Raw genomic sequence first — 28,000 nt, 5'->3', positions numbered from 1 at the left:
GTGGTCATTGTTTCTTGATGCTTTTTAAAGGGACATGTTCACTCTGTGAAAATCTTTGAGCAGCACACTTATGATTTCTGCCCTGACTTTACTATGTATGTGTTAGACTTCAATAAAAAATTTACTTTAAAAAGTAAAAGTATTACCCCCCTCCCTTTAAGATGAACCTCATCTATGTGACTTGGTGCCAGTTGACTTGGGACACCTGGAGTGAATTCGTCTCTTAATACCAGGCAGGTTGTGACTGAAAGCAAATGGCACTGGAGTCTTGAGGAGTCATTCGGCAGGAGCTAAGGCCTGAGGGTTTCCTTTCCTGCTGCCCAGGAGCCTGGAACACAGGCTCACCTTCCCCACATCTGTTGCTCTTTCTGCACAGTGATAAAAGTTTGTGCCTCCCCTTTCCTATCCCTGTTACTGTCCTTTTAAAAATATTTTTCCTCCTGAGTTTGAGCTGCACTCACACAGCTCCCCCGCTGAGAGGGAGACACTTTCTCCTTGCCTCATTCGGTTTCCAGACCCTCTCTCAGAGTTCCAGCAGTGCCCCCTCCTGGCAATTTATGTGCATGTGTGTGGCTGCCAGCAGGCAAGCAGCAAAGAGGGCTGTCTTCAGCATCTCCTGCTTCGTCTTGGCTCCGTTTCTCTTCTCCCCAGTGTCTTGTGAACTCATGCTTCTGGGTACCGAGAACCTTCCAATCAGTCACCCGTGGGATCTTGAAGAATCTGATCTTGCAGACCTCTCATTCTCTCCCAGTTCACCCCTATCAACATTTACTTGTTCAAGTCCCATTCTGCTGATCTCTGACAAGTAAAGAGAAACGACCCTTATAAGAAAACTCAGGTGTAAGGAGTAAAGAGCTGGCAGTGTAACCTTCCCTAAGTAATATTTGCTCTTTTGTAATAGCAGCTTCCAATGCCTTCATACAAAGGAACGAGTAAGAAGGTGATTTCAGCACCGTGTAAGATCAGGAATTCTCTTCCGATGACTCAAATCACACAGCTTCATCAAGACGGGCTGAGTCAATGTTTGCTTGTAGCAAGCAACAGAAGCAGACCTCCACTAACCTACAGCAAAGGGAAATTACAGTAAGGAAACAGGAGTGTGCAGGTGGATGGAAAGACCAGAAATCCAGCCTTGGAAATGAACTACAGGGTTAGAAGCAGAATAATGGGAAAAAGCCATTGCTGATCAGGAAGCCACCATGGCAGGAATAAGCTCTTACTATGTTAGTCTCCACATTACTGTGCTTAAAATTCACATTCCAGGGAGGAGTGTGCAATCAGCCCCCCTTGGGTCATGTAGCTGCCCCCTGGCTAGGGCAGAGCGGGGCACCTGATGGGCTGTTCTGAAGGTGGGCTGAAAGCCAGGTGGCCAAAACCCACCAAAATCCACCACGTAGACCCCATTACATAAAAGCTGGTATTCAGTACATGTAATTGTCCCAGCCAACATACCAAACTATGTGATTTACTCTTGTCATAACTAAGGAGTTGACACCTTCATTCTCTTCAGCAGGTAGAAAACTAGGTGGTGTTTGGGTCAGGTTTGAAATGAATAATAACCAGCAAAAATAGTATTGTGTGCGCCAAATCATGTGGCAACTACAATGCATTAGGTTGTTATGGGGGAAAATGAGGCTGAAATGGAAAAAATGCTCCTCTTGGGCACCATAAATCAGAATGGTACACTTCTGGCCAAATGTGTCTCCCACTGAAGACTTAGAAGACCTGGGATGAGCATGGTTCCCCTTTATATTGTCGTTTCTGATGAATGGTCCCTTCTGGCGCACGCCCAGGTCATGTTGGGAAAGGGGGGCTGTGGATGGTGTGTACAGTGGTGAGTCCATGAGAATAAGCCTTGAGGCTACAAGGGTGCGAGCACGAGAGACAAAAGAAGCAGCACAGACCAATGGTTTTCAGTTCAGTGCTCACTTCTTGTTCCTCGGATGAACTGCTGTTACAAAACGACCTCCTTTTAAAAGAAAAACCTGAGAACCAAAATGCGGTGAGGCATTTCATGGAGCAGTCCACATCCCTGGCAGGCGCATTCCTCCTGGTACCAAGCCACTTGGACAGAGTGAAATCCCAGCGGCTGGGCTTCGGTTCAGATTTGTTAACCACAATGCGGGAGGCAACTGAGTAGACAGGCCGAGGTGTTTGAGTTGGCATCCTTTTATCCCATCTCTTTTTGTACGTTTTCTCCATTTTTCTGATTACATGGAATTTTGAAGCATCCCCAGTAACAAACTAGTATAAATATTGTTTTACTGCCTCTGAATTTCCATCGTATGATATGTACCACCAACTGATGGAAGCCAGGCTTCCTTCATTCTCTACCAACGTGTTGCCATAAATCTAGGGTACAATAACTTACATTCTAGAGAAATGGCAAAATGGGCAAATGGTGTGGGAAAGGAGAACAAGAGGTATGGAAACGAGCTAAAGATTACTCTGAGGGGCTTCCCTGAGGGTGCAGTGGTTGAGAATCCGCCTGCCAATGCAGGGGACACGGGTTTGAGCCCCAGTCCGGGAAGATCCCACGTGCTGCGGAGCAACTAAGCCCGAGCACCACAACTACTGAGCCTGCGCTCTAGAGCCCGCGAGCCACAACTACTGAAGCCCGTGTGCCACAACTACTGAAGCCCGCGTGCCTAGAGCCCGTGCTCTGCAACAAGCGAAGCCACCGCAATGAGAAGCCAGCGCACTGCAACTAAGAGTAGCCCCCGCTCGCGGCAACTAGAGAAAGCCTGCACGCAGCAATGAAGACCCAACGCAGCCAAAAATAAATAAATTTATAAAACAACAAAAAAGATTACTCTGGGTACAAGAGGATGTTAAATGGGACTTTTCCTGACTTGGAGTTTCACCCAAATCTGAGCCCAGTGTTAAGTGCCTGCTGGGTACTTTTATAGAGAGACATGCTAGACCATCTTCACACTGCTAAGTGGGGAGCCCAACACTATGTCAGGCACCCATGGCCTGTCACCCCTTTTCAGCTGATGTACAGGAGAAGGCAAAATTGGAAGATGGCCTTTAGAATTCTAGAAGCTTCCTCCCACCTTCCCAGCAAGTGGAGGGGAACTTGAGAGAACCGCTCAGAGAAATTGACAGGTGCTCCCGAATTGAACTGAAAGGGACAAGAAGTGGTGCATGACTCGCCCAAAAAACTCAACAGTTGAGCCAGCTGGGACTGCTGAAGTCTAGTATGACTGCAGAGGGCGCGGCCTCTGCCTCCAGGGCTTGGTCGGGGCAGAGCTGCTGGGACTTTGCCAAGGGCTAAGTGCACATGAAGCAAGTAGCTGGGTTGTTCTGGAAGGACCTCGCCCAAGAGGCCTGTCTGCAGGTGAGCTGACCCAACAGAAAAAGGCTGGGGGGACATGCCACCAAATGCAGGAGCTGATGGTCAACCACTGTATCATCTGAACCAGAAAATGGGTAAGAAGGGGCCTCCCAGCAAGGGGGGGTCTCCAAAATATCCCCAAAGTGAGCGCACAAAAAGAACAAAAGAGGCAGCCTTTGGATATCAGCACACAGAGAACTCCAATACTAGGTAGCAACATCATTAACTGAATTCGTTTCCTGTGGCTGCCATAAAATACTGGGTGGCTTAAAACAACAGAAATGTATTCTCTCACAGTTCTGGAGCCACAGGTTCAACCTCAAAGTGTTGGCAGGACCATGCTCCTCCCAAAAGCTCTGGGGAGAATGCGTCCTTGCTTCTTCCAGCTTCTGGTGTCTCTAGGAGTCCCTTGGCTTGTGGCTGCATCACCCCGATGTCCACCTTAATCTTTACGTGGCTTCTCCTCTGTCTCTGTCTTCTCCTCTTCTGTCTCTTCTAAGGACACTTGTCATTGGGTTTAGGGCCCACCCAGGTAATCCGGGATGATCTTACTCAAGATCTTTAACTTAATTATACCTACAAAGACCCTTTTTTCGAATAAGGTCACATTCACAGGTTCCAGGGTTAGGAAGCGGACGTATCTATCTTGGGGGGTGGGGGGACCATTCAATTCACAATACTAATCAAATAAGACCTTTTTACCACTCCTTCCTCCTCCTGCCCTCACCCTGGGGAGACCAGAAAATAGCGCAGGAAGCAGAGACAGGGTACAGTGAGGAGAGTGAAGAAATTAATCCACGTGTCTTTCCCTTTGCTGGGCCACAGAGTTACAGATCACACCTGAGCTGAGCGAGGGTCAGCACGTTGAATTGGTTGAGTAATAGAAGTTCTGATATTAGATTAGAATGGATTTAACAACATAAAAATAAGATTGTTTCTTTATACCTGAAAGTGACTGGGAAAGCTGTGTGGAGGCAGGGGAAGGGGAACTGGATGAAGGTAGTCAAAAGATACAAACTTCCAGTTATAAGATAAATAAGGAATGTACAATATTATAAAGATAATTAACAACCGCTGTATGTTAAATATGAAAGTTGTTAAGAGTAAATCCTGAGAGTTCTCATCGCAAGGAAAACATTTTTATTCTTTTATTTTGTATTTATATGAGATGTTCACTAAACTTATTGTGGTAATCATTTCATGATGTAAGTCAAATCATTATGCTTTGCATCTTAAACTTATCCAGTGCTGTATGTCAATTATATCTCAGTAAAACTGGAAGGAAAAAGAAAAGAAAAGCTGTGGGATTTGCTCAAGCCTCAAGCTCCAGCCCTAGAGCAGCCGAGGGGCAGGAGAGAACCAACAGAGCTTGTTTCAAGGCAATGGTGAGAAAAAATTAAAAGTTTCTTCTTTCTTACACCCTACAGAGCCCAGCCTGTTCAATAAAGTAGATTAATAGGTGTCTCACTTTGGTCTTGTGATAGAAGCAATTTTGTAGCAATAGCCTTTTGAAACTAGTCTCTGAGGTTACATCCAGGATAAACTTGCAACGTTTCAACAGTTTTTAAAATGGAGTCGCTGCTGCTGCTTTACTAATTACCGCTTTAGTCTTGGTCCTGTCTTCCCTACTTCTAGGTAAGGTTTATTACATTGCTCAGTCATAGAATCACCCTGCTTCCTGACAGCATCCAATCCAGAGCAAAACCCTGCTTCCTTTAACCTTCCCCCAAGTTACCCTCCAGTATGGGGTCAGCAAAGAAGGCTGCCACTTTCTCTAGTTCTACCAACACTTTGTCTTTATTGGACCCTTGCGGGTAAAGAATGTGTACAAGTGGAAAGTGCAGGATGCACAAGGCTACTTAATGAATGTTTTCTACTTTCATATCAGCTGATGCATGCCAAAGGTGCAGTAGGTACTTGTTGAATTAATTACTGCGTTAAGTAAATAGATAATTCACAGTTTTGTCCAAAGTTTTGTCAACATTTAGTTGAGCGCTGTCTTGACTGGAAGCAGAAAGGGTAGGTGGCAGAGTAGTTCAACACACTTCGATGCTCAAAAGCAATAGTAGGGCAAGCTTCTTTCAATTCAGGGCCCGGTGCGGACCGTCGGCCCCAGACCACAGGACCCCAGACTGGGAGCTGCGGGGATGGGGGTGTGTGGCGGGGATGGGGTGGTGGGGGGTGGTGGGATGGGGTGGGGGGGTTGGGGGGGTGGGTTGGGGGCTGGCCCCGGGCCCGGCCCCCGGCCCGGCCCCCGGCCCGGCCCACTGGGCCGCCGATCGCTCTGCGCAGGCGCCATTTCCCTAGCACGCATGCGCTGGGTCCCGGGCAGTGTTCTCCAGCTTGCGGGCTTGGATTGGTTGAGCTTTCGTGGTCCCGCCCTGAGACTGGAAGTTCTATCTGGACGCCGAGGCCTCCCGGGCTTCGCCTGTGCTTCTCGGTGAGCTATTCTCTGTGTTCGCCGGCGTGTCTGTCACTGCAGTCAGGCGAGTCCTTGTTCCCAGTGGAAGCCCACCCCTGCTTGGGGAGGTTCTCGGTGTGCCCAGGGCCGGTAGACCGGAACGTGCCCTCGCCCTCACCTCTCCTCCAGCCGAGATCTCCCGGGTGGGCCGCTCCTTCGGGGCCGCCGCTGCCTGTGTGCTGGGTGCCAGGCTGTCACCCTTGGACGGCTTGCAGCAGGCTTTGCTTGTCGCTCCACCCCACCCACTGGTATCCGAACCCGGGCCAGAGTGGGCCCTTGTGCAGGTCCCTTCCCCTCGCTGCACCTTTGCTAGGAGTCGTCGTAAGGCGAAAGGGCCCTAGAGCAGTACTGCGTGACTTCAGAAACTGCGACGCCCCTACCAACATTTGGCATCATTCCTCTCCACAGAGGAAGGGGCTCCCTGTGTAGCCGGAGAGATGTATGTGGGTTACGGCTAGAAATTAAAATTTTCTCTTTAGATCTTAGATCTAAAGATCTAAACAGATCTAGGTTATTGCTGATTTGTTACCAGCTTTTGGAAATTTCTCTTTGATCTTTCATCAGGTTTTAGGGCGGATGTGTGCACTTTGTCCATGTATCCGTTATGTCAGTTAATATTTACAAGGTTTTGTATGCATTCAGTCAACAGATATTCAGGGCCTACTGTTGTTGGCACTGTATAAACTGTTTTTAATATGTATCAGGAAGCTAGGGGTATAGGTGTGTATCTCAGCATTATCTGTACTAGCATATGCTCTAGAACTGTGTTGTCCAATATGGTAGCCGCTAGCTACATAAGGCTGTTGAGTACCTGAAACGTGCCTAGTCCGAATTGAGATGTGCCTTAAGTGTAAAACAGCGAATTTTGGAGAATTAGTATGAAGAAGACAATGTAAACTATCCCAGTTTTTTTATATCCATCAACGTGTTGAAACAGCAATATTTGGGATACACTGGGTTAAATAAAATGTATTATTAATTTCACCTGTTTATGTTTTTTACGTGGCCACTAGAAATTTTACATTATTCCTTTGGCTTGCATTATATTGCTATTGGACAGCACTGCCCTAGAAAGGGGTCAGCAGACTATGGCCTGCAGCCAAATCCAGCCTTCCTGTCTTTGCAAAAGAGATCTATGGGAGCGAAGCCATATCCATTCATTTCTGTATTGTCTGTGGCTGCTGTTCCTGCTACAAAAACAGCAGAGTTGAGTAGTCCATACAGAGGCTGCATGGCCTGCAAAGGCCAAAGTATTTACTATCTGGCCTTTTATAGAAAAAGTTTGCCGACACGCTGCTCTAGAACAATGCCCGGTATGGTCGATACAAGGAAACCTTTTCATTGTAGTCCTGTGTAATTGTCAGTTAGGCTTAGTGTGGGCCATAGTTCTAAGGACTTTATAAGGACTCTCTCGTTTAATTCTCATATTAATTCTGGGATGTTGGATTCCCCTCCCCCCCACATATACTTGACACCCCCTACTTCTGGCAACTGTACCTTCTAGACCCTCCTTATCCCCAAATGGCCTGACTCCTGGAGCCCACCTGATTAGCCCACAGGAGGCACCATGCTTCTGTTTTCTTTTTTTGAACTAGAATATTTTAAAATGATTTTCTGAACTAGAATTGAGATGAGGTTGGGCTCCCGTGGAAGAAGCTGAGGGGCACTGGGCTTAGTTAGACGCAAGTGGGTACAAGCAAGCTTGTCCGTGGTGAAAAGGATGATGCTCGCAAGCAGAGAGGAGAAAGTATTTGTTGAGTAATAGTAAGCCCTGACCAGGTGTTTGCCAGGTGTGTAGCGGTGAATGAAACAGACGTCGTTCTTCTGTGGTCTTGTAGGAAAGGCACACAATAAAAAAAACTTTTTCGTGTGATATGCACCATGAAAAAAAAACCAGTGTGCAAATATTTGATGTTCTTAATAGGTTTCATCATCGTAAGATGGAGCTAAGTGCTATACCTGTGTCGGGGGTTTTGTGAGGATGGAGATGACATGAGTGTATACGGCACACAGAGTTGCTCGATGTGCACTGTCTTCTGCTGTTAGAAGGTAAGTGCGGGAATGACTGTTCGGGACTCTGGGTGCATCGTGACACTTAAAACATTGCAGTCACCAGTTGTGGTTTGTAGAGAAGGTTCTCAGGTGAGTTGTGCACAGCAAGCGTTTTTAACATTTCCTAATTTAATGAGGCTCCTCTAGCAAAATGCAAAGTCAGAGAGGTTGTGCGCGTTCAGTGTGGGGGCAGGATGGGAGCTGCCTTCCGGCTGATGGCAGCAGAGCTGGGTTGGTCTTGCTGCGGGAGGGGGGTTGTGCCTGTGTGTACAGGGCAGTGGTGGCAGCTCTGGTTTAGATCACAGTCACCTGGAGAGCTGCAAAATACCCAGGCCTGCCCTCAGAGATTCTAATTCATTCTGTCTGGGGTGAGGCCCTGGCATTGCTTTTGCTTTTGCTGTTTAATTTCTCCAGATGATTCAGATTGGCAGTCAGGAGTGAGACCCACTCCTGGTGAGAGACAGGCAGGCAGGCTCAGGGAGCTAATGGGGCAAAGGCATCGAGCTGGGAGGTAGGCAGTGTCTGTCAGCGATGCAGCGCGATCACACTGGAAGCTGGAAGGGGGCTTTTCATCACCTGGCCAGGGACCGTGGGCTCCATCCTGAGACCAGAGGGGAACCTCTGAAGGGCTTTAAGCAGGCTAATGGGGGAATCTCTTGCTGAGATCTGTACTGGAGGATGATCCCTCTAACAAAATGTTGTGAATCAGAGTGAAAGCAGAGAAGAAGTAATTGGAGCCGGCCAGATGATGGGAAGCCCAGGTTTGCTTTCTGTATTCCTCCTACATGTGTCCCTTAGCAGCGGTGTCTGTCCTTGTAATTGGCCAGCTTCTTGTCTGTGTTCCTTCCGCTGGGCTGTCAGCTCCTTCAAGGCAGAGAGTAGCTCATTAGGCTCAGCATTTATCGTGTATGAGATACATAATAGATATTTATTGAATGAACTGTGTAGAACTCTAAACTGGACACACAGCCTACTTTGTCTTTTTGTGGCAGTTCTCAAAATTTTATATCCCAGGTGCTTCCACACTATAGCCTCCTAGGGCAATAAATTGCTTTATATTTACGTGACTGTCCCACAGGGAGAATAGAAAGTTGGACAGCATTTAAATGCTGTTAAAAATATGGAGGAGAATGGGAAACAGTATGGTGGTTCCTCAAAAAATTAAAAATAGAATGACCATATTGATCCAGCAATCCCACTTTTGGGTATATACCCAAAAGAATTAAAAGTAGGGTCTCAAAGAGATATTTGTACATTCATGTTCATAGCAACATTATTCACAAAAGGTAGAAGCAGTCTAAGTGTCCATCAGTGGATGGATGGATAAACAAAATATGCTCTGTCCATACAATGGAATATTATTCAGCCTTGAAAAGGAAGGAAATTCTGACACATGCTCCGACATGGATGACCCTTCAGGACATTATGCTGTGTGAAATAAGCCCAACACAAGAAGGCAAATACTGTATGATTCCACTTATATAAGGCATCTAAAGTAGTCAGATTCATAGAGACAGACAGTAGAATGGTGGTTGCCGGGGGCTGCAGGGGAGAAAGAAATGGAGAGTTGTTGTTTAATGGGTGCAAAGTTTGTTTTGCAAGACAACTAGCGTTCTGAAAGTTGGTTGCACAACAGTGTGAATGTACTTAATGAACTGTCCTTGTAAAAATGGTTAAGATGGTAAATTATATGGTATGTGTATTTTACCACAATTCAAAACAAAAAAATATGGAGGAACAGTAAATAAAAGGACATATGAAGGGGCTTCCCTGGTGGTGCAGTGGTTAAGAATCCGCCTGCCAATGCAAGGGACATGGGTTTGAGCCCTGGTTCGGGAAGATCCCACAGGCTGCTGAGTAACTAAGCCCGTGCACCACAACTACTCAGCCTGTGCTCTAGAGCCCGCGAGCCACAACTACTGTAGCCCGTGTGCCTAGAGCATGTGCTCCACAACAAGAGAAGCCACCGCAATGAGAAGCCTGCACACCACAACGAAGTGTAGCCCCCGCTCGCCGCAACTAGAGAAAGCCCGCGCGCAGCAACGAAGACCCAACACGGTCAAAAATAAATAAGTAAATTTATTTTTTAAAAAAAAAGGACATATGAAATGCAGAGCAGAGTGCTAATATATGAATCCATTAACTTCTGTAGATTTCCATGAGTAAAGAAAAAGTTTTACTATTAAGACAAACAGTGCTCCCATCGCCCTGAAGCCCTGAAGCCACAATTAAATTCCCCTTCAGAATCTCCTTGAAGCTCTGACCCTTCATTGAGAAATTCGACCTGAGTTAAATATTGCCTAACCTCGTTGTGGGCACTCTAGACTGGTCTCTTATTAACCACCTTGCTGACATCCAGCCAACTTCAATCTTGCTTTCTTTCTTTGGTAGTGATGCATATAGAATGAGTATAGACGCGGGTACGTTGAATACTTGTTAGGAAACTTTCCCACAGCTGGGGGGAGGGCTCAAGTTTATTGAGCTGCTTGAGACCTTATCATTGTGACGCCCCTGCTTGACTTCCTCCAGATCCCAAAATCTCAGGCAGACAATGCTGAGAGCAGTATTCAGCAATCGAGGATGTGTGTTTTTAATTTTTCTGTGCTGTCTTGCCTGTTCTTTGTTTACTGAGTCTTTGATTCTTAGAAAGACCTCTTTTACTGTTTTCAGTCTTTAAAAGTGGAATTCAATGAAATAATGCCATTTGCAGCACCATGGATGGACCTAGAGATTATCATACTAAGTGAAGTAAGTCAGACAAAGACAAACACCATATGATGTCACTTATATGTGGGATCTAAAATATGACACAAATGAACATATCTACAAAACAGAAACAGACTCACATAGAGAACAGACTCATGGTTGCCAAGGGGGAGGGGCGATCGGGGAGGGATGAATTGGGAGTTTGGGGTTAGCAGATGCAAACTATCATATATAGAATGGATAAACAACAGGGTCCTACAGTAGAGCACAGGGAACGATATTCAGTATCCCATGATAAACCATAATGGAAAAGAATATGAAAAAGAATATATATGTATAGCTGAATCACTTTGCTGTACAGCAGAAATTAACACAACATTGTAAATCAACTATACTTCAATAAAATTTTTTTAAAAACTACGTAAGTAAACGGGCAGGGCTATAAAACTTTATTTATAAAAAAATAAGTAAATCAATACATCTTCATTCTGATCATTCAAAAAAAGAAAGTGGAATTCAAAAAGGAAAAACAATGATCTTGAAGTACCAATTCTCGATAATTAGAAAATGCCACTTAAGATCCAGAATCAGTGGCCCATTGAGTTATTGCTAACTGACTTTAAAAAAGAAATAGAGAAAAAAAAGACTGCCCAGGCGGTAAAAATGCAAGACCCAGAATCTTGGTCATCTGAGCTGTGCAGTGGGGAAAACCAGTAGGAACCTCAGAGTTGTAGTCCTGGGCACTTAACTGTTCACATTTGGGGTAGAGCTTGAGGGAAGATGGAACTGGTTTCGATGCAGCAGTGGACTTGTGAGGAAATCGTGAGGGCTGACCTGAATGCAGAGCCACGGGTGGGGTGAGGCGGCTGCTTTGTGGTGCCCTGATCTCTGAGGGCGGTGAAGTGGAATGAGCCATTTACCATGCCGTTTTCCAGTGGCCACATATCTTAAATGTATAGGGTTTATCATGAAATTGAACTAGACTAATCACTTTTCTGAGTAGGAAAACAATACATACACATTAGAGGAAATTCAGGAAAGAGTAAAAGAACAAAGGAAAATCACGTAAAATCTTGCCATTCAGAAAATGCCTCTGTCTGAAATTTTTTGTATCTATTTTTGGCCTTTTCTCATCACATGTGATTTTTAAATAAAATTTGGATCAGACTCTAGATGTTGTGTTTCTTTTTATTTATTTTTAATTAAAAAAACTTTTTTTTTTTTTTGGCTGCCTCACATGGCTTGTGGGATCTCAGTTCCCTGACCAGGGATTGAACCTGGGCCCTCAGCAGTGAGAACACGGAGTCCTAATCACTGGATCGCCAAGGAATTCCCTAGATGCTGTTTCTTAATTTTTATTATTAAAACTTTTTTTTTTTTTTTTACCGTGCAACATGTGGGATCCTAGTTCCCCGACCAGCAATGGAACCCGTGGTCCCTGCAGTGGAAGCGTGGAGTCCCAACTGATGGACCACCAGGGAAGTCCCTAGATGCTGTTTTTAAATAACAGCTTTGTTCAGATATAGTTTATGTACTGTACAGTTCACCTACTTAAAGTGTACGATTCAGTGGTTTTTAGCTTATTCACAACTGTGCACCCATCACCACAGTCAACTTGAGAGAAGATTGTGCACCTCCCCCAAGAAAAACTCTGCACCCATTAGTAGCCACTCACTTTTTTTTTAACATCTTTAGTAGATTATAATTGCTTTACAATGGTGTGCTAGTTTCTGCTTTATAACAAAGTGAATCAGTTATACATACACATATATTCCCATATCTCTTCCCTCTTGCGTCTCCCTCCCTCCCACCCTCCCTATCCCACCCCTCTAGGTGGTCACAAATCACCGAGCTGATCTCCCTGTGCTGCTTCCCACTAGGTATCTATTTTACGTTTGGTAGTGTATGTATGTCCATGCCACTCTCTCACTTTGTCACAGCTTACCCTTCCCCCTCCCCATATCCTCAAGTCCATTCTCTAGTAGGTCTGCGTCTTTATTCCCGTCTTACCCCTAGGTTCTTCATGACTTTTTTTTTTTGCCACTCACTCTTCATTCCACCCCACTGGTTCCCTCCCCCTTCCTTCCATCCCAGCCCTGGTCTACCACTAATTTACTTTCTGTCTCTACAGATTTGCCTATTCCAGACATTTCATGTAAATGAAATCGTACAATAGTGGTCTTCTGTGTCTTTGATTTAACATAGAGCTTTGAAGGCTCATCCATGTGTAGTCTGTATCAGAGTTTCCTTTAATTGACAAGTAACATCCCATTGTATGGATATACTATGTTTTGTTTATCCATTCCTCAGTTGATAGACATTTGGGTTGTTTCCACTTTTTGTCTGTTACAAAGAATGCTGCCGTGAACATTCATGTGCAAGTCTAACCATTTGGGACCTCATAGTTTCTTCTAAGTTTGCAGGAAATTCTTACAAAAACAGCTTCCACATCTCTTATTTCCTTAAAGTAAATTTATAAAAGTAGAATTGCTAACTGCAAGGACCTTACGTTTTACAGCCCTTGTCAGATGGTGTCTAGGAAGACTGCATTAACTCTCCCTGTAATCGCTTCAGCGTTGTTAGCCTGCGTGTGATCGGTGATAGTTTATTTAATATCACGTGCTATAAAATGAGAGTCCGTGGAGTGTTGAAAAGACAGTATCCCTGCCATCAAGATGCTTATGTTCACGTTTAGACCAAATGGGCAGATACAGATCCAAGGGTATTTGGTAGGCAAGGTTATGTGCATTATGTGGATGGAAGAAGAGACTGGTTAGATAAAGTGAACATTCGCCTCCCCAGGATGAGATTCACACAGACATAACCATTAAGCAACTTTTTACACCTAAAAGTTAAAAAGAAGAGAAAAGTTAATGGGCCCAAACTCTGGCCTAGGGACCTGTTAGTCCAAAGTAATAAATCCCCCCGTTGTTCAGAAGAGTCGGATGTCAGCACAGTGTGGCCTGTTGACTTTGGGGCCCATCTGACCTGGATCCAGCTGCCTCCCAACCTGTGCCGCTTCATCTTTAGATTCCTTGGGACTTCTAAACAGCATCCACTTTTGGCCGTGTTTCTCATGCTTTTATATTCAGAAAAGTACTACTTCAAGACTGTAAAATCAGCAAGGACTTCGGTGAAATAGCTGAACACGAGGGAAAATAGTCCGGCCTCCTGAGCCTTCCCCCATTGACGCTGACACTGGCATGTTTTCATCCCCAGCATAACCACCAAATTCCACAAAAAGGAGTTGACTAATCTTGATTTGGAAAGATCATTCATTTGTAAAATTAGGGATGGGGGGCTTCCCTGGCGGTGCAGTGGTTGAGAGTCCGCCTGCCGATGCAGGGGACACGGCTTCATGCCCCGGTCCGGGAAGATCCCACATGCCGCGGAGTGGCTGGGCCCGTGAGCCATGGCCGCTGAGCCTGCGCATCCGGAGCCTGTGCTCCGCAACGGGAGAGACCAAGGCAGTAAGCGGGCCGCGTACCAAAAAAAAAAAAAAAAAAAAAAAAAAATTAGGGATGGGAAAGTTACAGCAGATCTTTCAGCATGCTTCTATCAAGCAATTGTTAACGCAAAAGCTGTTTACAGGGATATATATATATATATATATATATTTTTTTTTTTTTTTAACTACTGAGAATCAAACTTTTGAGGCTAAACCATACTACATTGCAGATTGCATTTTCTAATACATTGCACCCATTTTTATTACAGACTCTTTCTCTGCATAGGTAACTGGCAGAGAGCGCTGTGCTCCTATCAGGAAGCTGCGCCTGGCAAACGCAAGCTTGAGAAAACGGAAACCTCTTTTTTCTTTGCAGCCGTAACAAGATGTCTGACAAGAAGCAGATAGCTGCCAGAGCTTCCCTTATTGAGCAACTGATGTCTAAAAGGAATTTTGAGGATCTCGGCAACCACCTTACTGAGCTAGAAACTCTGCGTGTGACTCCGGAGCATCTCCAGGAGACGGATGTGGTCAGGGCTGTGTACAGAGTCCTCAAAAACTGCCCCACGGCGGCTTTGAAAAAGAAAGCCAAGCGTTTGCTGTCAGAATGGAAAGCTCTGTATAAGGATACTCACTGCAAGCCACGGGGCAGCCCTAAACCATTTCCTCCAGGTGGAAATAAAGAAGAAAATCAAGGCCTTTCTCCTGACCCAAATCAGGATGAGATACCGGGCAGCTCCCGCTGTCATTCTCTGCACTCATCCCAAGATGTTGCAGGAGCTGTTGAAAGGATCGTGCCAGAAAATAGCCCTGGTGGAGCGGAGCCTAAGGCAGCGCATCTCAGGGCCGGTGACCCTCAATCCCCCGACGAGAGAGCGAGTGGGCAGCCGGATCCTGCAGCGCCCGTGAGAGCCAAATGCACAGAGCTGCTGTATGAAGCTCTAGCTGGTCCTTGCACAGAGCAGCCCAGAGCCGATCTGTGGCACAAGTTTGCACGAGAAATCGAAGAGCACATTTTTACCCTTCACTCCAAGAACCTCAAAAAATATAAAACTTGCATCCGAAGCAAAGTCGCCAATCTGAAAACCCCCCACACGTCTCACTTACAGCAAAACTTGCTCTCTGGGACCATGTCTCCAAGGGAATTTGCCGAAATGACCGCCTTGGAAATGGCTAGCCACGAACTGAAGCAGTTGAGAGCCTCCTACACGGAATCTGGCATACGGGAACATTACTTGCCCCAAGTGGTGGAGGGCACGCCGACCAAGAAAATAAAGTGCCAACGCTGCGAGAAATTCAATTGCCAGGTCACCGTCATCGCCAGAGGGGCACTCTTCCTTCCAAGTTGGGTGCAGAATTCCAACCCAGATGAAGAAATGATGACCTACGTAATCTGCAATGAATGTGGGGAGCAGTGGTACCATAGCAAGTGGGAGTGCTTGTAATTGTAATAAATGTTCTCTTAACAGATAACTGGAGTGATCCCTTTTATTCATACCACCCTTTTATGCTTGTTTTTAAAATCTTGTACATGCTATCCTTTTTTTTAAATTGAGGTATAGTTAATTTGTATATATATATAAAATAACCTATAATGGAAACATATGTATATTATTTTTCAGATTCTTTTCCATTATAGGTTTTTACAAGATAGTATAGTTTCCAGTGCTATACAGTAGGTCCTTGTTGTTTATCTATTTTATATATAGTAGTGAGTTATACATACTATTTGCAAAACTATCCTACGAGGAAGGAAGGAAGGTTGTTTGCTGAAGCTCACACCACTGTCACTAAAAGTTGATAGTTTGGGGAGAGAGAGTGGACGCCTGTTTGCATCATGCTTAGTGGCTACTTAGTACTTTGCTGTACTCAGACATAACCTAGGTGCCCGTGAGAAATGCAGACTCTCCGGTCCCATGCTTCTGAATCTGCATCTGCATTTTGGCAGGATCCCCAGGTGATCCTGTCCGAGGTCATTGGAGAAGTGCTGCTTCTGCAATAGGCCTGTAGTTCCCAGCACTGGCTGCATATTAGCAGGATCTGGGGAGCTTTGAAAACCCACAGTGCTGAGGACATACCCTGGGACAATTACATCTGGATCTATGGGATGCAGCCCAGGCATCAACATTTTGGTTTTAATTCCTCAAGTTATTTTAAGATGCAGTCAGAGTTGAGAACTACTCATCCATAGGCTCTCACTTGATCCTTTTGTCACCTTTAAGAAAAGAAAGTTATTCTATACACTTCACAGTTGAGGAAACATCCACAGAGGCGCCATGACTCGCCCCAGTGACACACCATAAATAGTCAAACTTGAACTGCTGCCGGATTTTCTTCCTTCCAATTCCCTGTCCGAGACTGCTTCAGTATTGACTTCTGAGAAATACAGTCCTGGAGATGTGGAACTAAATGAATAGTGTCTTCAAGCTCTAACATTGGGGAACAAGAGCTTTGTTATTTTCCCCTCTCTTTTCTCTTCTCACTTTACAGGTGTCCCGTGAACCCTGAAAATTACCCTGCGACTAATCCCACAGTTAGAATTTTATTTCCAGTCTTCTTGCTCAGTCGAAGGAGTCATGTATTTTTTTCCATCACACAAGTTCTCCAGGGTTTATAAACTATGACATTAGGTTCCTGACGTTAGGGAGTCTTCATGTTATCAGGGGTTAGGTCTGTAGGGGAGGGGAAAAAATCCTGTAGCTGGGACCACGAAAACTAGACTGACAAAAGACAGATCAACAAGAGAAAAGTAGTTTATATGTGCAGCACGCATACCCGCAGGAGAAATTTGGTAATGCGTAACTCAAAGGGATGGTTACAACTTGGGCTTATATAGCATTTTAAGAAAAAATAGTATGTTTGTAGAGAAGTAACAAGACAAAGGAAAAGGGCTTTAGGCTTTTAGTGGCAGCAAACTCTGGGAAGGTAAATTAGCGTGTGCGTGTGTGTGTGTGTGTGTGTGTGTGTGTGTGTGTGTGTGTGTGTGGCGGGGTGGGGGGAACTAATGGAAGATAATGGTCATTTAGTAAGGTTTGTTTGTGTAGACTCTTTCCGGTGCCATCTTGCCTCCAGTGAAGACGTTGTTACCTCCTTCCTGGTAGGGAATTCACAAGGGGAATTTGTGTTCTGTTTTCAGGCAGGTAGCGGGAGGGCAGAGAGCTCACCCTGTGTTTGATTTTTCTCATTTGCTTTCAGCTCCGAATGATCCTTATGCCATTATATTTTGGGGGTGGCACGCTCTGAACCCCTTTAGGTCTGAATTTCCAATTCTGCTTTTGTAAAAACTGACATTAACCTCTCAGAGGAAGTCCATTGCCTCAGCCTTTGAATCTACCAACGTTTCTCTGATAAACGAAGAGGAAATTACTTCTTCGAGGCCTTTGTAAACAGTGTTTAAACATACGTTTGTGTTTTCAAATGGTTTTGAAGAAATGGGCTTGAGGCCATTAATTATCAATTCTATTTTGATACCTTTGTATCTGTGGCTTCCCAGGGCTGCCTATTATGATGTAACGGTCTTTTAAAGAAAAACTTGCAAAGTCACCTAAAACTTCAAGTTTCACAAATTGTGGTTTCATGTGACTTGGAATGATCTTAGAAACTATTCAGTGGTTATAAAAGAGGACAGCACATGAATACCATGTGTGATTGGTTCATGTCAGTGTTTGTTTTTTGCTTTAGGGTCTTTGGGTGTGTTTTGTGGGGTGGGGTTTTTTGGTAGTTTTTATTTGTACTGGGCTTTTGCAAACTAAATTTGCACACAAATAAAAGCACTTGAAATGGAAATTCCTTTACTCTCCAAGCTATAAAAATCTGGGTAGTCTTCCTCATTTCGTATCAACTTTGTCAGTGACTTCTGCAACTATAGATAGGAAAACAGTAATCTGATTTGTTTTTTTTTACTTTTAGTCAATGAGAGAGCACTACATTTTCTAAGTATAGATAATAATTCTTTTATATCCTATGCTTATCTCCTAAAAAGAAAGCGTTTTTGTTGTTGTTGTTGTTTTTTAAGTGCTCATGAGGTAAAGGATCTTTCATTTCATTTAAAATCATTTTTACAAGAACAGCAAGTACATAGACCCCAGGATGGGAGGGTGCCTGACACAGAGGCAGCACAGCAAGAGTCCACCAGAGCTGAAGCACAGTGGCAAGGGGAAGAAGGATGAGAGGTGAAGTCCAAGAGCCATCGGGTTCGTGAGGGCCCTTGTAGGTCATGATAAGGACTTTGGGATTTTTCCAAGCCTGATAGGAAGCCATGGAAGCCAAGGGGTTGGTAGTGATAAGACTTGAATGACCTTTAAGAAGCATCCTTCTGGCTGTTGTGTTAAGTTAGATGAGGAGGGAAGCAAGGACAGATGCAGGGACACCAGTTAGGTGGCTGTAGCAATGGTCCAAATGTCATTTAACTGGTTTCAAACAAGAGTACACAAAGACTGGTCTCCCTGCATCCGTATAGTTGAGAAAGTCCTTGGTGATGGGGTTGAGGACACACTACCCCCAAATCTGGCACTTTGGCATAGTGAATATTTTAAGCTGAAGGAATTTGAGAAACTATAGGTGCAGGAAGTCCTCTCTGACCTTCCCCTGAGGGAGGTCATAAGACCCTCAAGTGAGAGGTGCCCTCTCCATACCGAGGAAAGGAGCATCCTTATCTCTGCAGATGGAGGGATGCTGGAGGGAATCGCAGTGAACGGGTCTTTCTGGGTTTCCCCCAGTTGACCACCCTTAGCTCATACTCTTTGTCCCTTCACATTTTCCCACAACTTTCCACTCTTCATCAAACCGAGTATAGAAACACCCAGGTGTAGCTGTTTCTTTGGGGGTTCATTTCCTTATAAAGGCTCCCAGGTCAGATAAAATTTGCATTACATAAATGTGTGCTTTCTTCTTTTTTAAAAAATTTTTTATTGGAGTATATTTGATTTACAGTGTTGTGTTAGTTTCAGGTGTACAGCAAAGTGAATCAGTTATACATATACATATATCTACTCTTTTTTAGATTCTTTTCCCACATAGGCCATTACAGAGTATTGAGTAGAGTTCCTGTGCTATACAGTAGGTCCTTACCAGTTATCTATTTTATATATAGTAGTGTGTATGTGTCAATCCCAATTTATCCCTCCCCCTGCCAACCCCCTGGTAACTGGAAGTTTGTTTTCTACATCTGTAACTCTATTTCTGTTTTGTAGATAAGTTCATTTGTACCTTTTTTATTTTTATTTTTATTTTTTTTGCGGTACGTGGGCCTCTCACTGTTGTGGCCTCTCCCGCTGCGGAGCATAGGCTCCGGACACACAGGCTCAGCGGCCATGGCCCACAGGCCCAGCCGCTCCACGGCATGTGGGATCTTCCCGGACCGGGGCACGAACCCACGTCCCCCACATCGGCAGGCGGACCCTCAACCACTGCACCACCAGGGAAGCCCTGTACCTTTTTTAAAAAAATTAATTAATTTAATTAATTAAATAAATATATTTGGCTGCACTGGGACTTAGGTGCGGCACGTGGGATCTTCGTTGCTGCGTGCAGGATCTTCGTCGTGGCATGTGGATCTTTAGTTGCAGCATGCAGGCTCTTAGTTGCGGCATGCAGGATCTAGTTCCCTGACCAGGGATCGAATCCAGGCGCCCTGCATTGGGAGCGTGGAGTCTTAACTGCTGGACCACCAGGGAAGTCCCTATACCCGTTTTTTTAGTTTCCACCTATAAGCGATATCATATGATATTTATCTTTCTCTGTCTGACTTACTTCACTCAGGATGACAATCTCTAGGTCCATCCATGTTGCTGCAAATGACATTATTTCGTTCTTTTTTATGGCTGAGTGATATTCCACTGTATATATGTACCATATCTTCTTCATCCATTCCTCTGTTGATGGACATTTAGGTTGCTTCCGTGTCCTGGCTATTGTAAATAGTGCTGCAATGAACATTGGGGTGCGTGTATCTTTTTGAATTATGGTTTTCTCTGGATATGTACCTAGGAGTGGGATTGCAGGATCATAGGGCAACTCTATTTTTAGTTTTTTAAGGAAGCTCCATACTGTTGTCCATAGTGGCTGCACCAATTTACATTCCCACCAACAGTGCAAGAGGGTTCCCTTTGCTCTACACCCTCTCCAGCATTTATTGTTTGTAGATTTTTTGATGATGGCCATTCTGACCAGTGTGAGGTGATACCTCATAGTAGTTTTGATTTGCATTTCTCTGATAATTAGTGATGTTGAGCATCTTTTCGTGTGCGTTTTGGCCATCTGTATGTCTTCTTTGGAGAAATGTCTATTTAGATCTTCCACCCATTTTTTGATTTTTTTTTTTTTTTGATATTGAGCTGCATGAGCTGTTTGTATATCTTGGAGATCAATCCCTTGTCGGTTGCTTCATTTGCAAATATTTTCTCCCATTCTAAGGGTTGTCTTTTCATTTTGTTTATGGTTTCCTTTGCTGTACAAAAGCTTTTAAGTTTCATTAGGTCCCATTTGCTTATTTTTGTTTTTATTTTCATTACTCTAGGAGGTGGATTGAGAAAGATCTTGCTGTGGTTTATGTCGAAGAGTGTCCAGCGTTACATTTAGGTCCTTAGTCCATTTTGAGTTTATTTTTGTGTACGGTGTTAGGGAATGTTCTAATTTCATTCATTTGCATGTAGCTGTCCAGTTTTCCCAGCCAAGTGTGCTTTCTTCTTGTTAATCTGTCTTTTGTTACAGAGCCCCAACCAAGAACCTAGACGGTTCGGAGAAAAAAAGATTTTTTTCCTTCCCTACATTGGCAGTTTTGCAAATGGTTGTTTCATAAAACACAACCAACCCTGAATTCCCAACCCATGGCCTATAATAAAAAACAAACAGCACAGAAATTCAGCACAGTATAGCCTGGATCCTCGTTGCCATGGTTATGGGTGATACCTGCACAGGGCATAAGCATCAATTGTTATACCTGAATGTAGAAGGGCTCTCTTCATGGGATTTCACACATCACTCTCCTTTTGTCCATGTTACTTTTTTTTAGACTACAAATTGGATACAGTTGCAGCTCTGTCTCTTCTCTGAGCACTTCCTGTGATGAGAGGTTCCTTTCATTCCCTATTACCATTTCTAAACACCAGTCAGGAAGCCTGCAGCTGGCAGGGCTCCATTGCCTTTGCAAGGGTTGGGCCTTCATCTTTTAGGTCAGATTTGCTTTATTATTTATAGCTTCCGAGTAAATGCAAAGTATTTTACTAAAATATTCTTACATCCCTCAGAGGTATTTACTGTAAATACCTAGATTATAAAAGGTGCCTTCTTGAGGCTTGCCTGGTGGCGTAGTGGTTAAGAATCCGCCTGCCAGTGCAGGGGACACGGGTTCGAGCCCTGGTTTGGGAAGATCCCACATGCTGCGGAGCAACTAAGCCCGTGCACCACAACTACTGAACCTGCGCTCTAGAGCCCGTGAGCCACAACTACTGAGCCTGCGTGCCACAACTACTGAAGCCCGTGCGCCTAGAGCCCGTGCTCCGCAAGAAGAGAAGCCACCGCAATGAGAAGCCGATGCACTGCAACGAAGAGTAGCCCCCACTGGCCGCAACTAGAGAAAGCCCGCGTGCAGCAGCGAAGACCCAACGCAGCCAAAAATAAATATAAATTAAATAAGTAAATTTAAATAAATAAATAAAAGGTGCCTTCTTGCTTTCAGAAGAGCCTACAGTCTGAAGGGAGAACTGATGACAACTTCATATAATCCCATTTATATTATTTTTTAAAATTAGGTTTCCATAGACGTTACTAAGCATTACCAGAAATGCTATGCCATAATGATTGCACGTTGCTTTACACTCTGCCAAGTGCTGGGGGCCAAGAGATGAGCTAGATGCCATCCCAGGCCTCAGGCCCCCAAAATGCAGGTGACATAGCCACAATCACTTTACAGTTCAAGAACTATAAGAGAGACAGACTGTAGAGGCAGAGGTGCAGGGGACCCAGGAGGATCAGGGAAGGCTTTACAAAGGCTGTGACCCTAAGGGTAAATCTTGAGATGAGGTAAGCCAGGCAGAGAAAGCCGAGACGACAATGTTCCATCACTGGACTTGCTAGATTCCTGGCACTTTATATACAGCATCTCAGTTAAGCTTCACAACTACCCAGCCAGCACTTTAGAGATGAGAAAACTGAGGCTGAGAGACATTAAGTTACTTGCCCAAGGGTACATGGAGAGAAAGCCAGGACTATTCATGATGAACAGGTGGGGTTTTTTAATTTTATTTTTGCATATCAGTTTGCTTCCAGAAACATGCAGGCTTCCTGTTAATTCCATGCAAGGTACAACTGTTTTTCAATTGTGGTTTGTTTTTCCAATGACAGGAGTGTGTGGTTTGCAGACTACACTCAGCGCAGTGCTATGCACGCTTCCCTCTGTGGAGAGATCAGCCAGGAATGCTTGGCAGTGGTTGCCAGCTCTCCTGGCACAGGGGAACCTTCCCGAAACTTCTAGTGGCACCCATGTGATTTATCTGATGTTCTGAAAAGTAAGTGATTTTTAAAATACTTAAACATATGAAAACATGTAGTTTTAAAGTGACATGCATATATTTTTTTGAATTTGAAGACTGTAAGTATATAAATGCAGTTTCAAATGCCATTCCCTATAAAATATAGTGGCCTTTACATTTTCACTGTCTTTATTTATGACCTAGGGAAACTATATGATACAGATAATCAATTTTGACAAAAGAGGCAGGCTGTTTTGCATCCTTTGTTAAATTATCACAGACATCCATGCTGGACAGTGAAAAAAATAGAATTAAAATAAATTTTTTGGATATATTCTTGCTTTCTTTTAAAAATATAAACAAGGTACAAATAGGAGTAGGTTCTAAGTAGTCGTTAGTCTTTTTCATGTGATGACATACATTTAAAAAAATCTAAAACAGCCATGGAAAAGTTACAGACCTGATTAATAAGCAAATGAGAACCTGGCCCATTCAAAAACTTCTTATTTTTGGAATATATTCAGTTTCAAAATGTATATAAACAGAGAGAGCTCCCAGCGGTTGCTTTTAAATAATCAAAATGGGATCATAATAGGCAAATTTCACCTTTGTGGGTGGAAACAAAAAATTCAGACATTTCCAAGGGTGCCCGGGAAGGCCTGAGTCAACTGAAGTAGACCTTCACCCATGTCCGAGGGGAAAGAACTCCCAGGTTTCAGTGGACTGTATGTTGGCGTCTCTGTGTCTACTAGGCCATCTGGTCTGGTCTTTAGTGTCTGCTCAGACTGAGGACTTCCATCTCTGCAGAGTTTTTTCATGCAACAGATGGACTTTTACCCCCCAGCTTTGTGAAATCTCAACAATGGCTGAGCAGAAAGTTTCCAAACATCTTAGTGGATTTTGATATCATTTTTACATGAGATGGTGGCTCAAGGGCTTGGGGATTTCTTTCGGGGGGGTGATGAAAATGTTCAAAAATTGAATGTGGTGATGGTTGCCCAACTCTGCCAATATGCTAAACACCGTTGAATTATACCCTATTTTAATTATATTTTAATTATACCCTATTTTAGTTCTGTGGTCTGTGAATTATATCTCAATAAAGCTATTACAAAAAAATCAAATGGACTGAGGGAGGGAATTGGAGACAGGATCTCTGCTGGATATTTATCTCAGTGAGTCTTTCTAAACCTATAGTATCCCAATTACGCATACATATTATCGAGAAATACTGGCAGGCTTCCTCAGAGAGGCCTTCTGGGAGGCGCCCTGCCAGTTCATACTGACAGCCATCCAGCAGGCAGTGGCCTCTATCCAGGCAGTGTGCTGGGCCCTGGCCTCTGCATTTCTGCGTAGAAGCCCCTCCCTCTTTCAGTCACACAACAAACAGGGCTAAAGCTTCCATCCACAATCATTGCCCCTTCTTTTTCTTCCCTGTTTCTCAAGCCACAGGTTCGAGCCTCACTATCAACGACATCAAGCCCCTGGAACATAGCAAATCATGTAGAATCAACCCAGAGCAGTTGCCATTTATGTCTCTGGTTAGATCTGCACTCAGAAAAGAAACAGCAGATAAAATCAGCCCTAGACCCTTGCTACTCATAGTGTGGCCCTGGCATCAGCAGCGTCAGCATCACCTGGGAGCAAATACAGAAACGGGGGCCCCATCCCAGACCTATTGAATCCAAGTCTATCTCTTCACAAAGCTCTCAGTGATTCTAGTGCATATTACTGCTGGTGAAATGCTGACTCATCCTCAGGAACTGGGCCTATGAACTCTGCCTTCCTGCTTATATCTTTGGATGAAATGCCCGAGTTCCTAGCCAGCACTGGACTTTCCACTGTCTCGGTTACCAGCCACCTCCACTCTCCACGTTGCTAAATCCAAGCGACAGTTCTCAGCCCTGAAACCTATCAGCAGCAGTTGACACACTGGGTTCCTTCTTGAGAACACCTTTTTCCATGTGGCTTGCAGTAGGTTGTGCTTTCTCTGGTTTTCCCTCTAACTGGCCACTCCATCTCAATATTATTTGCTGCTTCCTTGTTATTTTCCTGACCTCTTAATTTTGGAGTGTCCAGAATTTAGTCTTTGGACACCTTAGATATCTATACCCATTCCTTTGTTGACTTACCTAGTTCCATGGCTTTCTGTAGCATTTATGCTGATGACTTCCCTTCCTTATCTTCAGGCTAGCATCTCTCCTCTGAATTCCAGGCCCATAAGTCTAACAGCCTACTTGAAAAGTCTACTTGGATGTCTAATAAGCATCTCACCCTTAACATGTTTAAAATCAACCTTCTGATCTTCTCTCCAATACTGCTTGTCTACTTAATGGCAACTCCATACTTACATAACTTGAGCTAAAAACCTTGGAGGCATGCATGCTTGATACCTTTCTTTTTCTCACATCGAACTTCCAAGCAATCAACAAATCCTATTGGCTGTATTCCAAATACATATACAGAAGCCCAACTTAAAAATGGGCAAAAGATTTGAATAGACACTTCACCAAAGAAGATGAAATAAGATACAGGAATGGCCAATAAGCACAGGAAAAGATGCCCAACATCATTAGTCATCAGGGAAATGCAAATCAAAACCAGCACGAGATACCACTTCATACCCACTAGGATGGCTATAATAAAAAAAAGTCAGAAAATAACAAGTGTTGGTGAGGATGTGGAGAAATTGGAACCCTTGTACAGTGCTGGTGGGAATGTAAAATGGTGCAGCCACTTTGGAAAATAGCTCGGCAGTTTCTTAAGAAGTTACACAAAAATTTACTACACAACCCAGCAATTCCACACCTTGGTATATATCCAAGAGAAATGAAAACATACATCCACACAAAGACTTGTATGTAAATGTTCACAGCAGTATAGTTCGTAATAGTCAAAAAAGTGGAAACAACCCAAATGTCCATCAACTGGTGAATGGATAAACAAAATACGGTCTACCCATTCAAAGAAATACTGTTCAGTAATACAAAGGAATGAAGTACTGATACATGCTGTAGCAAGCATGCACTTTCAAAACATTTCCTAAGTGAAAGAAGCTAGTCACGAAAGACCACACTTTCTCTGAGTCCATTTATATGAAATGTCCAGAATAGGCAAATCCATAGAGATAGAAAATAGATGAGTAGTGGCTGGGGGCTGGGAGTGGGACTGGGAATTGACTGCCAGTGGGCACAAGGGATCCAACCGGGGCGATGAAAATGTTCTGCAATTGGATTGTGGTGATGGCTGCACAAACTCTCCAACAATCATTGAACTATGCACTTAAAATGAGTGAATTTTATTGTATGTAAGTTATACTTCATTAAAGCTGTTAAAAATATCCAGAATCTGACCACATTATGTTCTCTGCTACCATCCCGCATCTCAGCCAGCATCATCCCCCACTTGGATGACCACAGTACCTTGCTAAGTGGTTGCCTGACTTCCACTCTTGTCCCCTAGGTGTATTTCCAATACAACAGCCAGAGTGATCCTGGGAAATATGCACATCAAATCATGTCACCCTTCCACTCAAAATTCTCTGTTGGTTCCTGTCTCCAAGAGAAAGGCAAAGTCTTTAGAGCCTTACCTATCTGGCCCCTCTGCTACCTTTCCTCGACTTTTTCCTAACTTTGCCAACTCAACTACCACTTCCCTCCTTGCTACATCCTGCACTCAGTCACACTGGCCTCCTTGCTTAGTCCTTGACTGTGCCAGGCACGTGCCTGCCACAGGACCTTTGCGTGAGCTGTTGCTTCTGCGTGGAATGCTCTTACCCCAAATTCCCAACAACTTAACCAACCTTTCTCAAGCCCTAGGTCAAATATCATCTTGGGCAGTGAAGTTTCCCTGGCTGTTTATTACGTTTCCTAGCACCCTTTCTGATTTTTTTTCCATAGAGGTTATTCACCATTTAAATACAATGCCTTGCTTATTTATATGGTTTATTGTCTGCTTCCCCCCTCCCCCCCAACTAAATTGTACACTCCATGGGGGTCAGGGATTTTTGCCTTTTTGGTTCACAGCTTATCCCCAGCCCCTATGACAGTTTCTGGCACATAGAAAGCCCCCAACAAATATTTGTTGAAGTTATGTGCTTAAGAAAACCAGAAGAGCCAGGAATATAACCTATCAATACATACGTACATTTAAACAAAGGATTAAAAACAAGTTTACAGGGTGTGATTGTAGTTTACAGTAGGCAAAACAGTTTCAGAGTGGAGTGAATGGAGAATTGGAAAAGACAACATTTTTCTTCCCGGAATATTTTTGAGCTTTTCTTCCCCGTGTAGTGTCTTTGAGTGGGCATCAGATATACCATCAAGTATTAGGCTACGTGCTCAAACTAGCGTACAGACAATTGTCCAGTTGTCTTATAAACTTTCCCTTTATTTAGCATTTTCCATTTTCATGTTCAATAGCATTGTCACCAGAAATAAATATGGAAAAGGAGATCAAAAACAAAATTCTGTTTGTTCACTGTTTTACTTGCTTGAAGACCCTACAAATATTTGATAAGGAATAGAATTTAAAGAGTTGCTTGGTGATTTCCTTGTTGTTTTTGTTTTGCTTTGTTTTTGCGGTACGCGGGCCTCACTGTTGTGGCCTCTCCCGTTGCGGAGCACAGGCTCCGGACGCGCAGGCTCAGCGGCCATGGCTCACAGGCCTAGCCGCTCCGCGGTATGTGGGATCTTCCCGGACCGGCGCACGAACCTGTGTCCCCTGCATCGGCAGGCGGGCTCTCAACCACTGCGCCACCAGGGAAGCCCTTCCCTGTTGTTTTAACTTAATTATCTATGCATTACAGACTGTACTTGGCTGTATGTCAGTAATTTTAAAAGTGGCTCTTTGAAAATAATCATCCCCAAATCATATATAAATACCCTATTTGCAACTTAAGAGTTTATTTTAACCTTATGTGTGTTTATTTTTTGTTACAATTCAGTGGTTTTAGTGTTTTCACAAAGTTGTACAACCATCACCATTATCTAATTTCAGAACATTTTCATCACCCCCAAAAGGAACCCTGTACCCATTAGCAGTCCCTCCTCATTCCCCCTCCCTCCAGCCCCAGGCAACTAATCATCTACACTCCGTCTCTATGGATTTGCCTTTCCTGGGCATTTCCTATAAATGGAATCATGTAATATGTGGTCTGTTGTGTCTGGCTTCTTTCACATGAGTGGTTTTTTGAAAACTCAAGTAGTAAACTAATTTACTAACCAAAGGAACTGTACTGACCTTTATTTAAAATGCAGCTTTAACTGAATTTACATAAATGATTTAGCATTTACACTGTCACAATTATACTTCTTCAAGCTTTTGTGTCAATAGTTGTTTTTGGTTAACCACATGCCAAACTTGATATTTTTTTAACATCTTTATTGGAATATAATTGCTTTACAATGGTGTGTTAGTTTCTGCTTTATAACAAAGTGAATCAGTTATACATACACATATAACCCCATATCTCTTCCCTCTTGCGTCTCCCTCCCTCCCACCCTCCCTATCCCACCCCTCTATGT

The 28,000-nt window shown here is 43.9% G+C and overlaps 2 protein-coding genes across 7 annotated transcripts in view; both read left to right on the top strand.

Annotated features, from left to right (window-relative positions):
- The first annotated feature begins 7,722 nt into the window (after positions 1 to 7,722).
- On the top strand, positions 7,723 to 15,477 carry TCEANC (transcription elongation factor A N-terminal and central domain containing). Of its 5 annotated transcripts, none has more exons than XM_073798969.1 (3): positions 7,723 to 7,847; positions 10,521 to 10,598; positions 14,381 to 15,477. In XM_073798969.1, exon 3 carries the CDS (start codon positions 14,391 to 14,393, stop codon positions 15,447 to 15,449), a length of 1,059 nt encoding a protein of 352 aa, XP_073655070.1. In that variant the 5' UTR covers positions 7,723 to 7,847; positions 10,521 to 10,598; positions 14,381 to 14,390; the 3' UTR covers positions 15,450 to 15,477. The 5 variants fall into 5 exon arrangements, with proteins under 5 accessions (XP_073655070.1, XP_073655068.1, XP_019781137.1 ...); XM_073798967.1 differs by having other exon boundaries at positions 14,274 to 15,477; XM_019925578.3 differs by lacking the exon at positions 10,521 to 10,598 and having other exon boundaries at positions 14,274 to 15,477.
- The window catches only part of RAB9A (RAB9A, member RAS oncogene family), a 50,955-nt gene continuing 30,686 nt past the window's right edge, over positions 7,732 to 28,000 (top strand). For both annotated transcript variants that reach the window (XM_073798970.1, XM_033849092.2), the window contains exons 1-2: positions 7,732 to 7,847; positions 22,348 to 22,511. The gene's annotated coding sequence lies outside the window, so the exon portion shown is untranslated. The remainder of the gene's footprint in view (positions 7,848 to 22,347; positions 22,512 to 28,000) is intronic.

This window comes from Tursiops truncatus, chromosome X (genome assembly GCF_011762595.2).
Source record: "Tursiops truncatus isolate mTurTru1 chromosome X, mTurTru1.mat.Y, whole genome shotgun sequence".
Lineage (NCBI taxonomy): Eukaryota > Metazoa > Chordata > Mammalia > Artiodactyla > Delphinidae > Tursiops > Tursiops truncatus.
This window is presented reverse-complemented; position numbering and strand designations above follow the sequence as displayed.

Coding starts and splice junctions, on each gene's coding strand:
- TCEANC (XM_019925578.3), top strand. CDS start 14,391: ATGTCTGACAAGAAGCAGATAGCTGCCAGAGCTTCCCTTATTGAGCAA.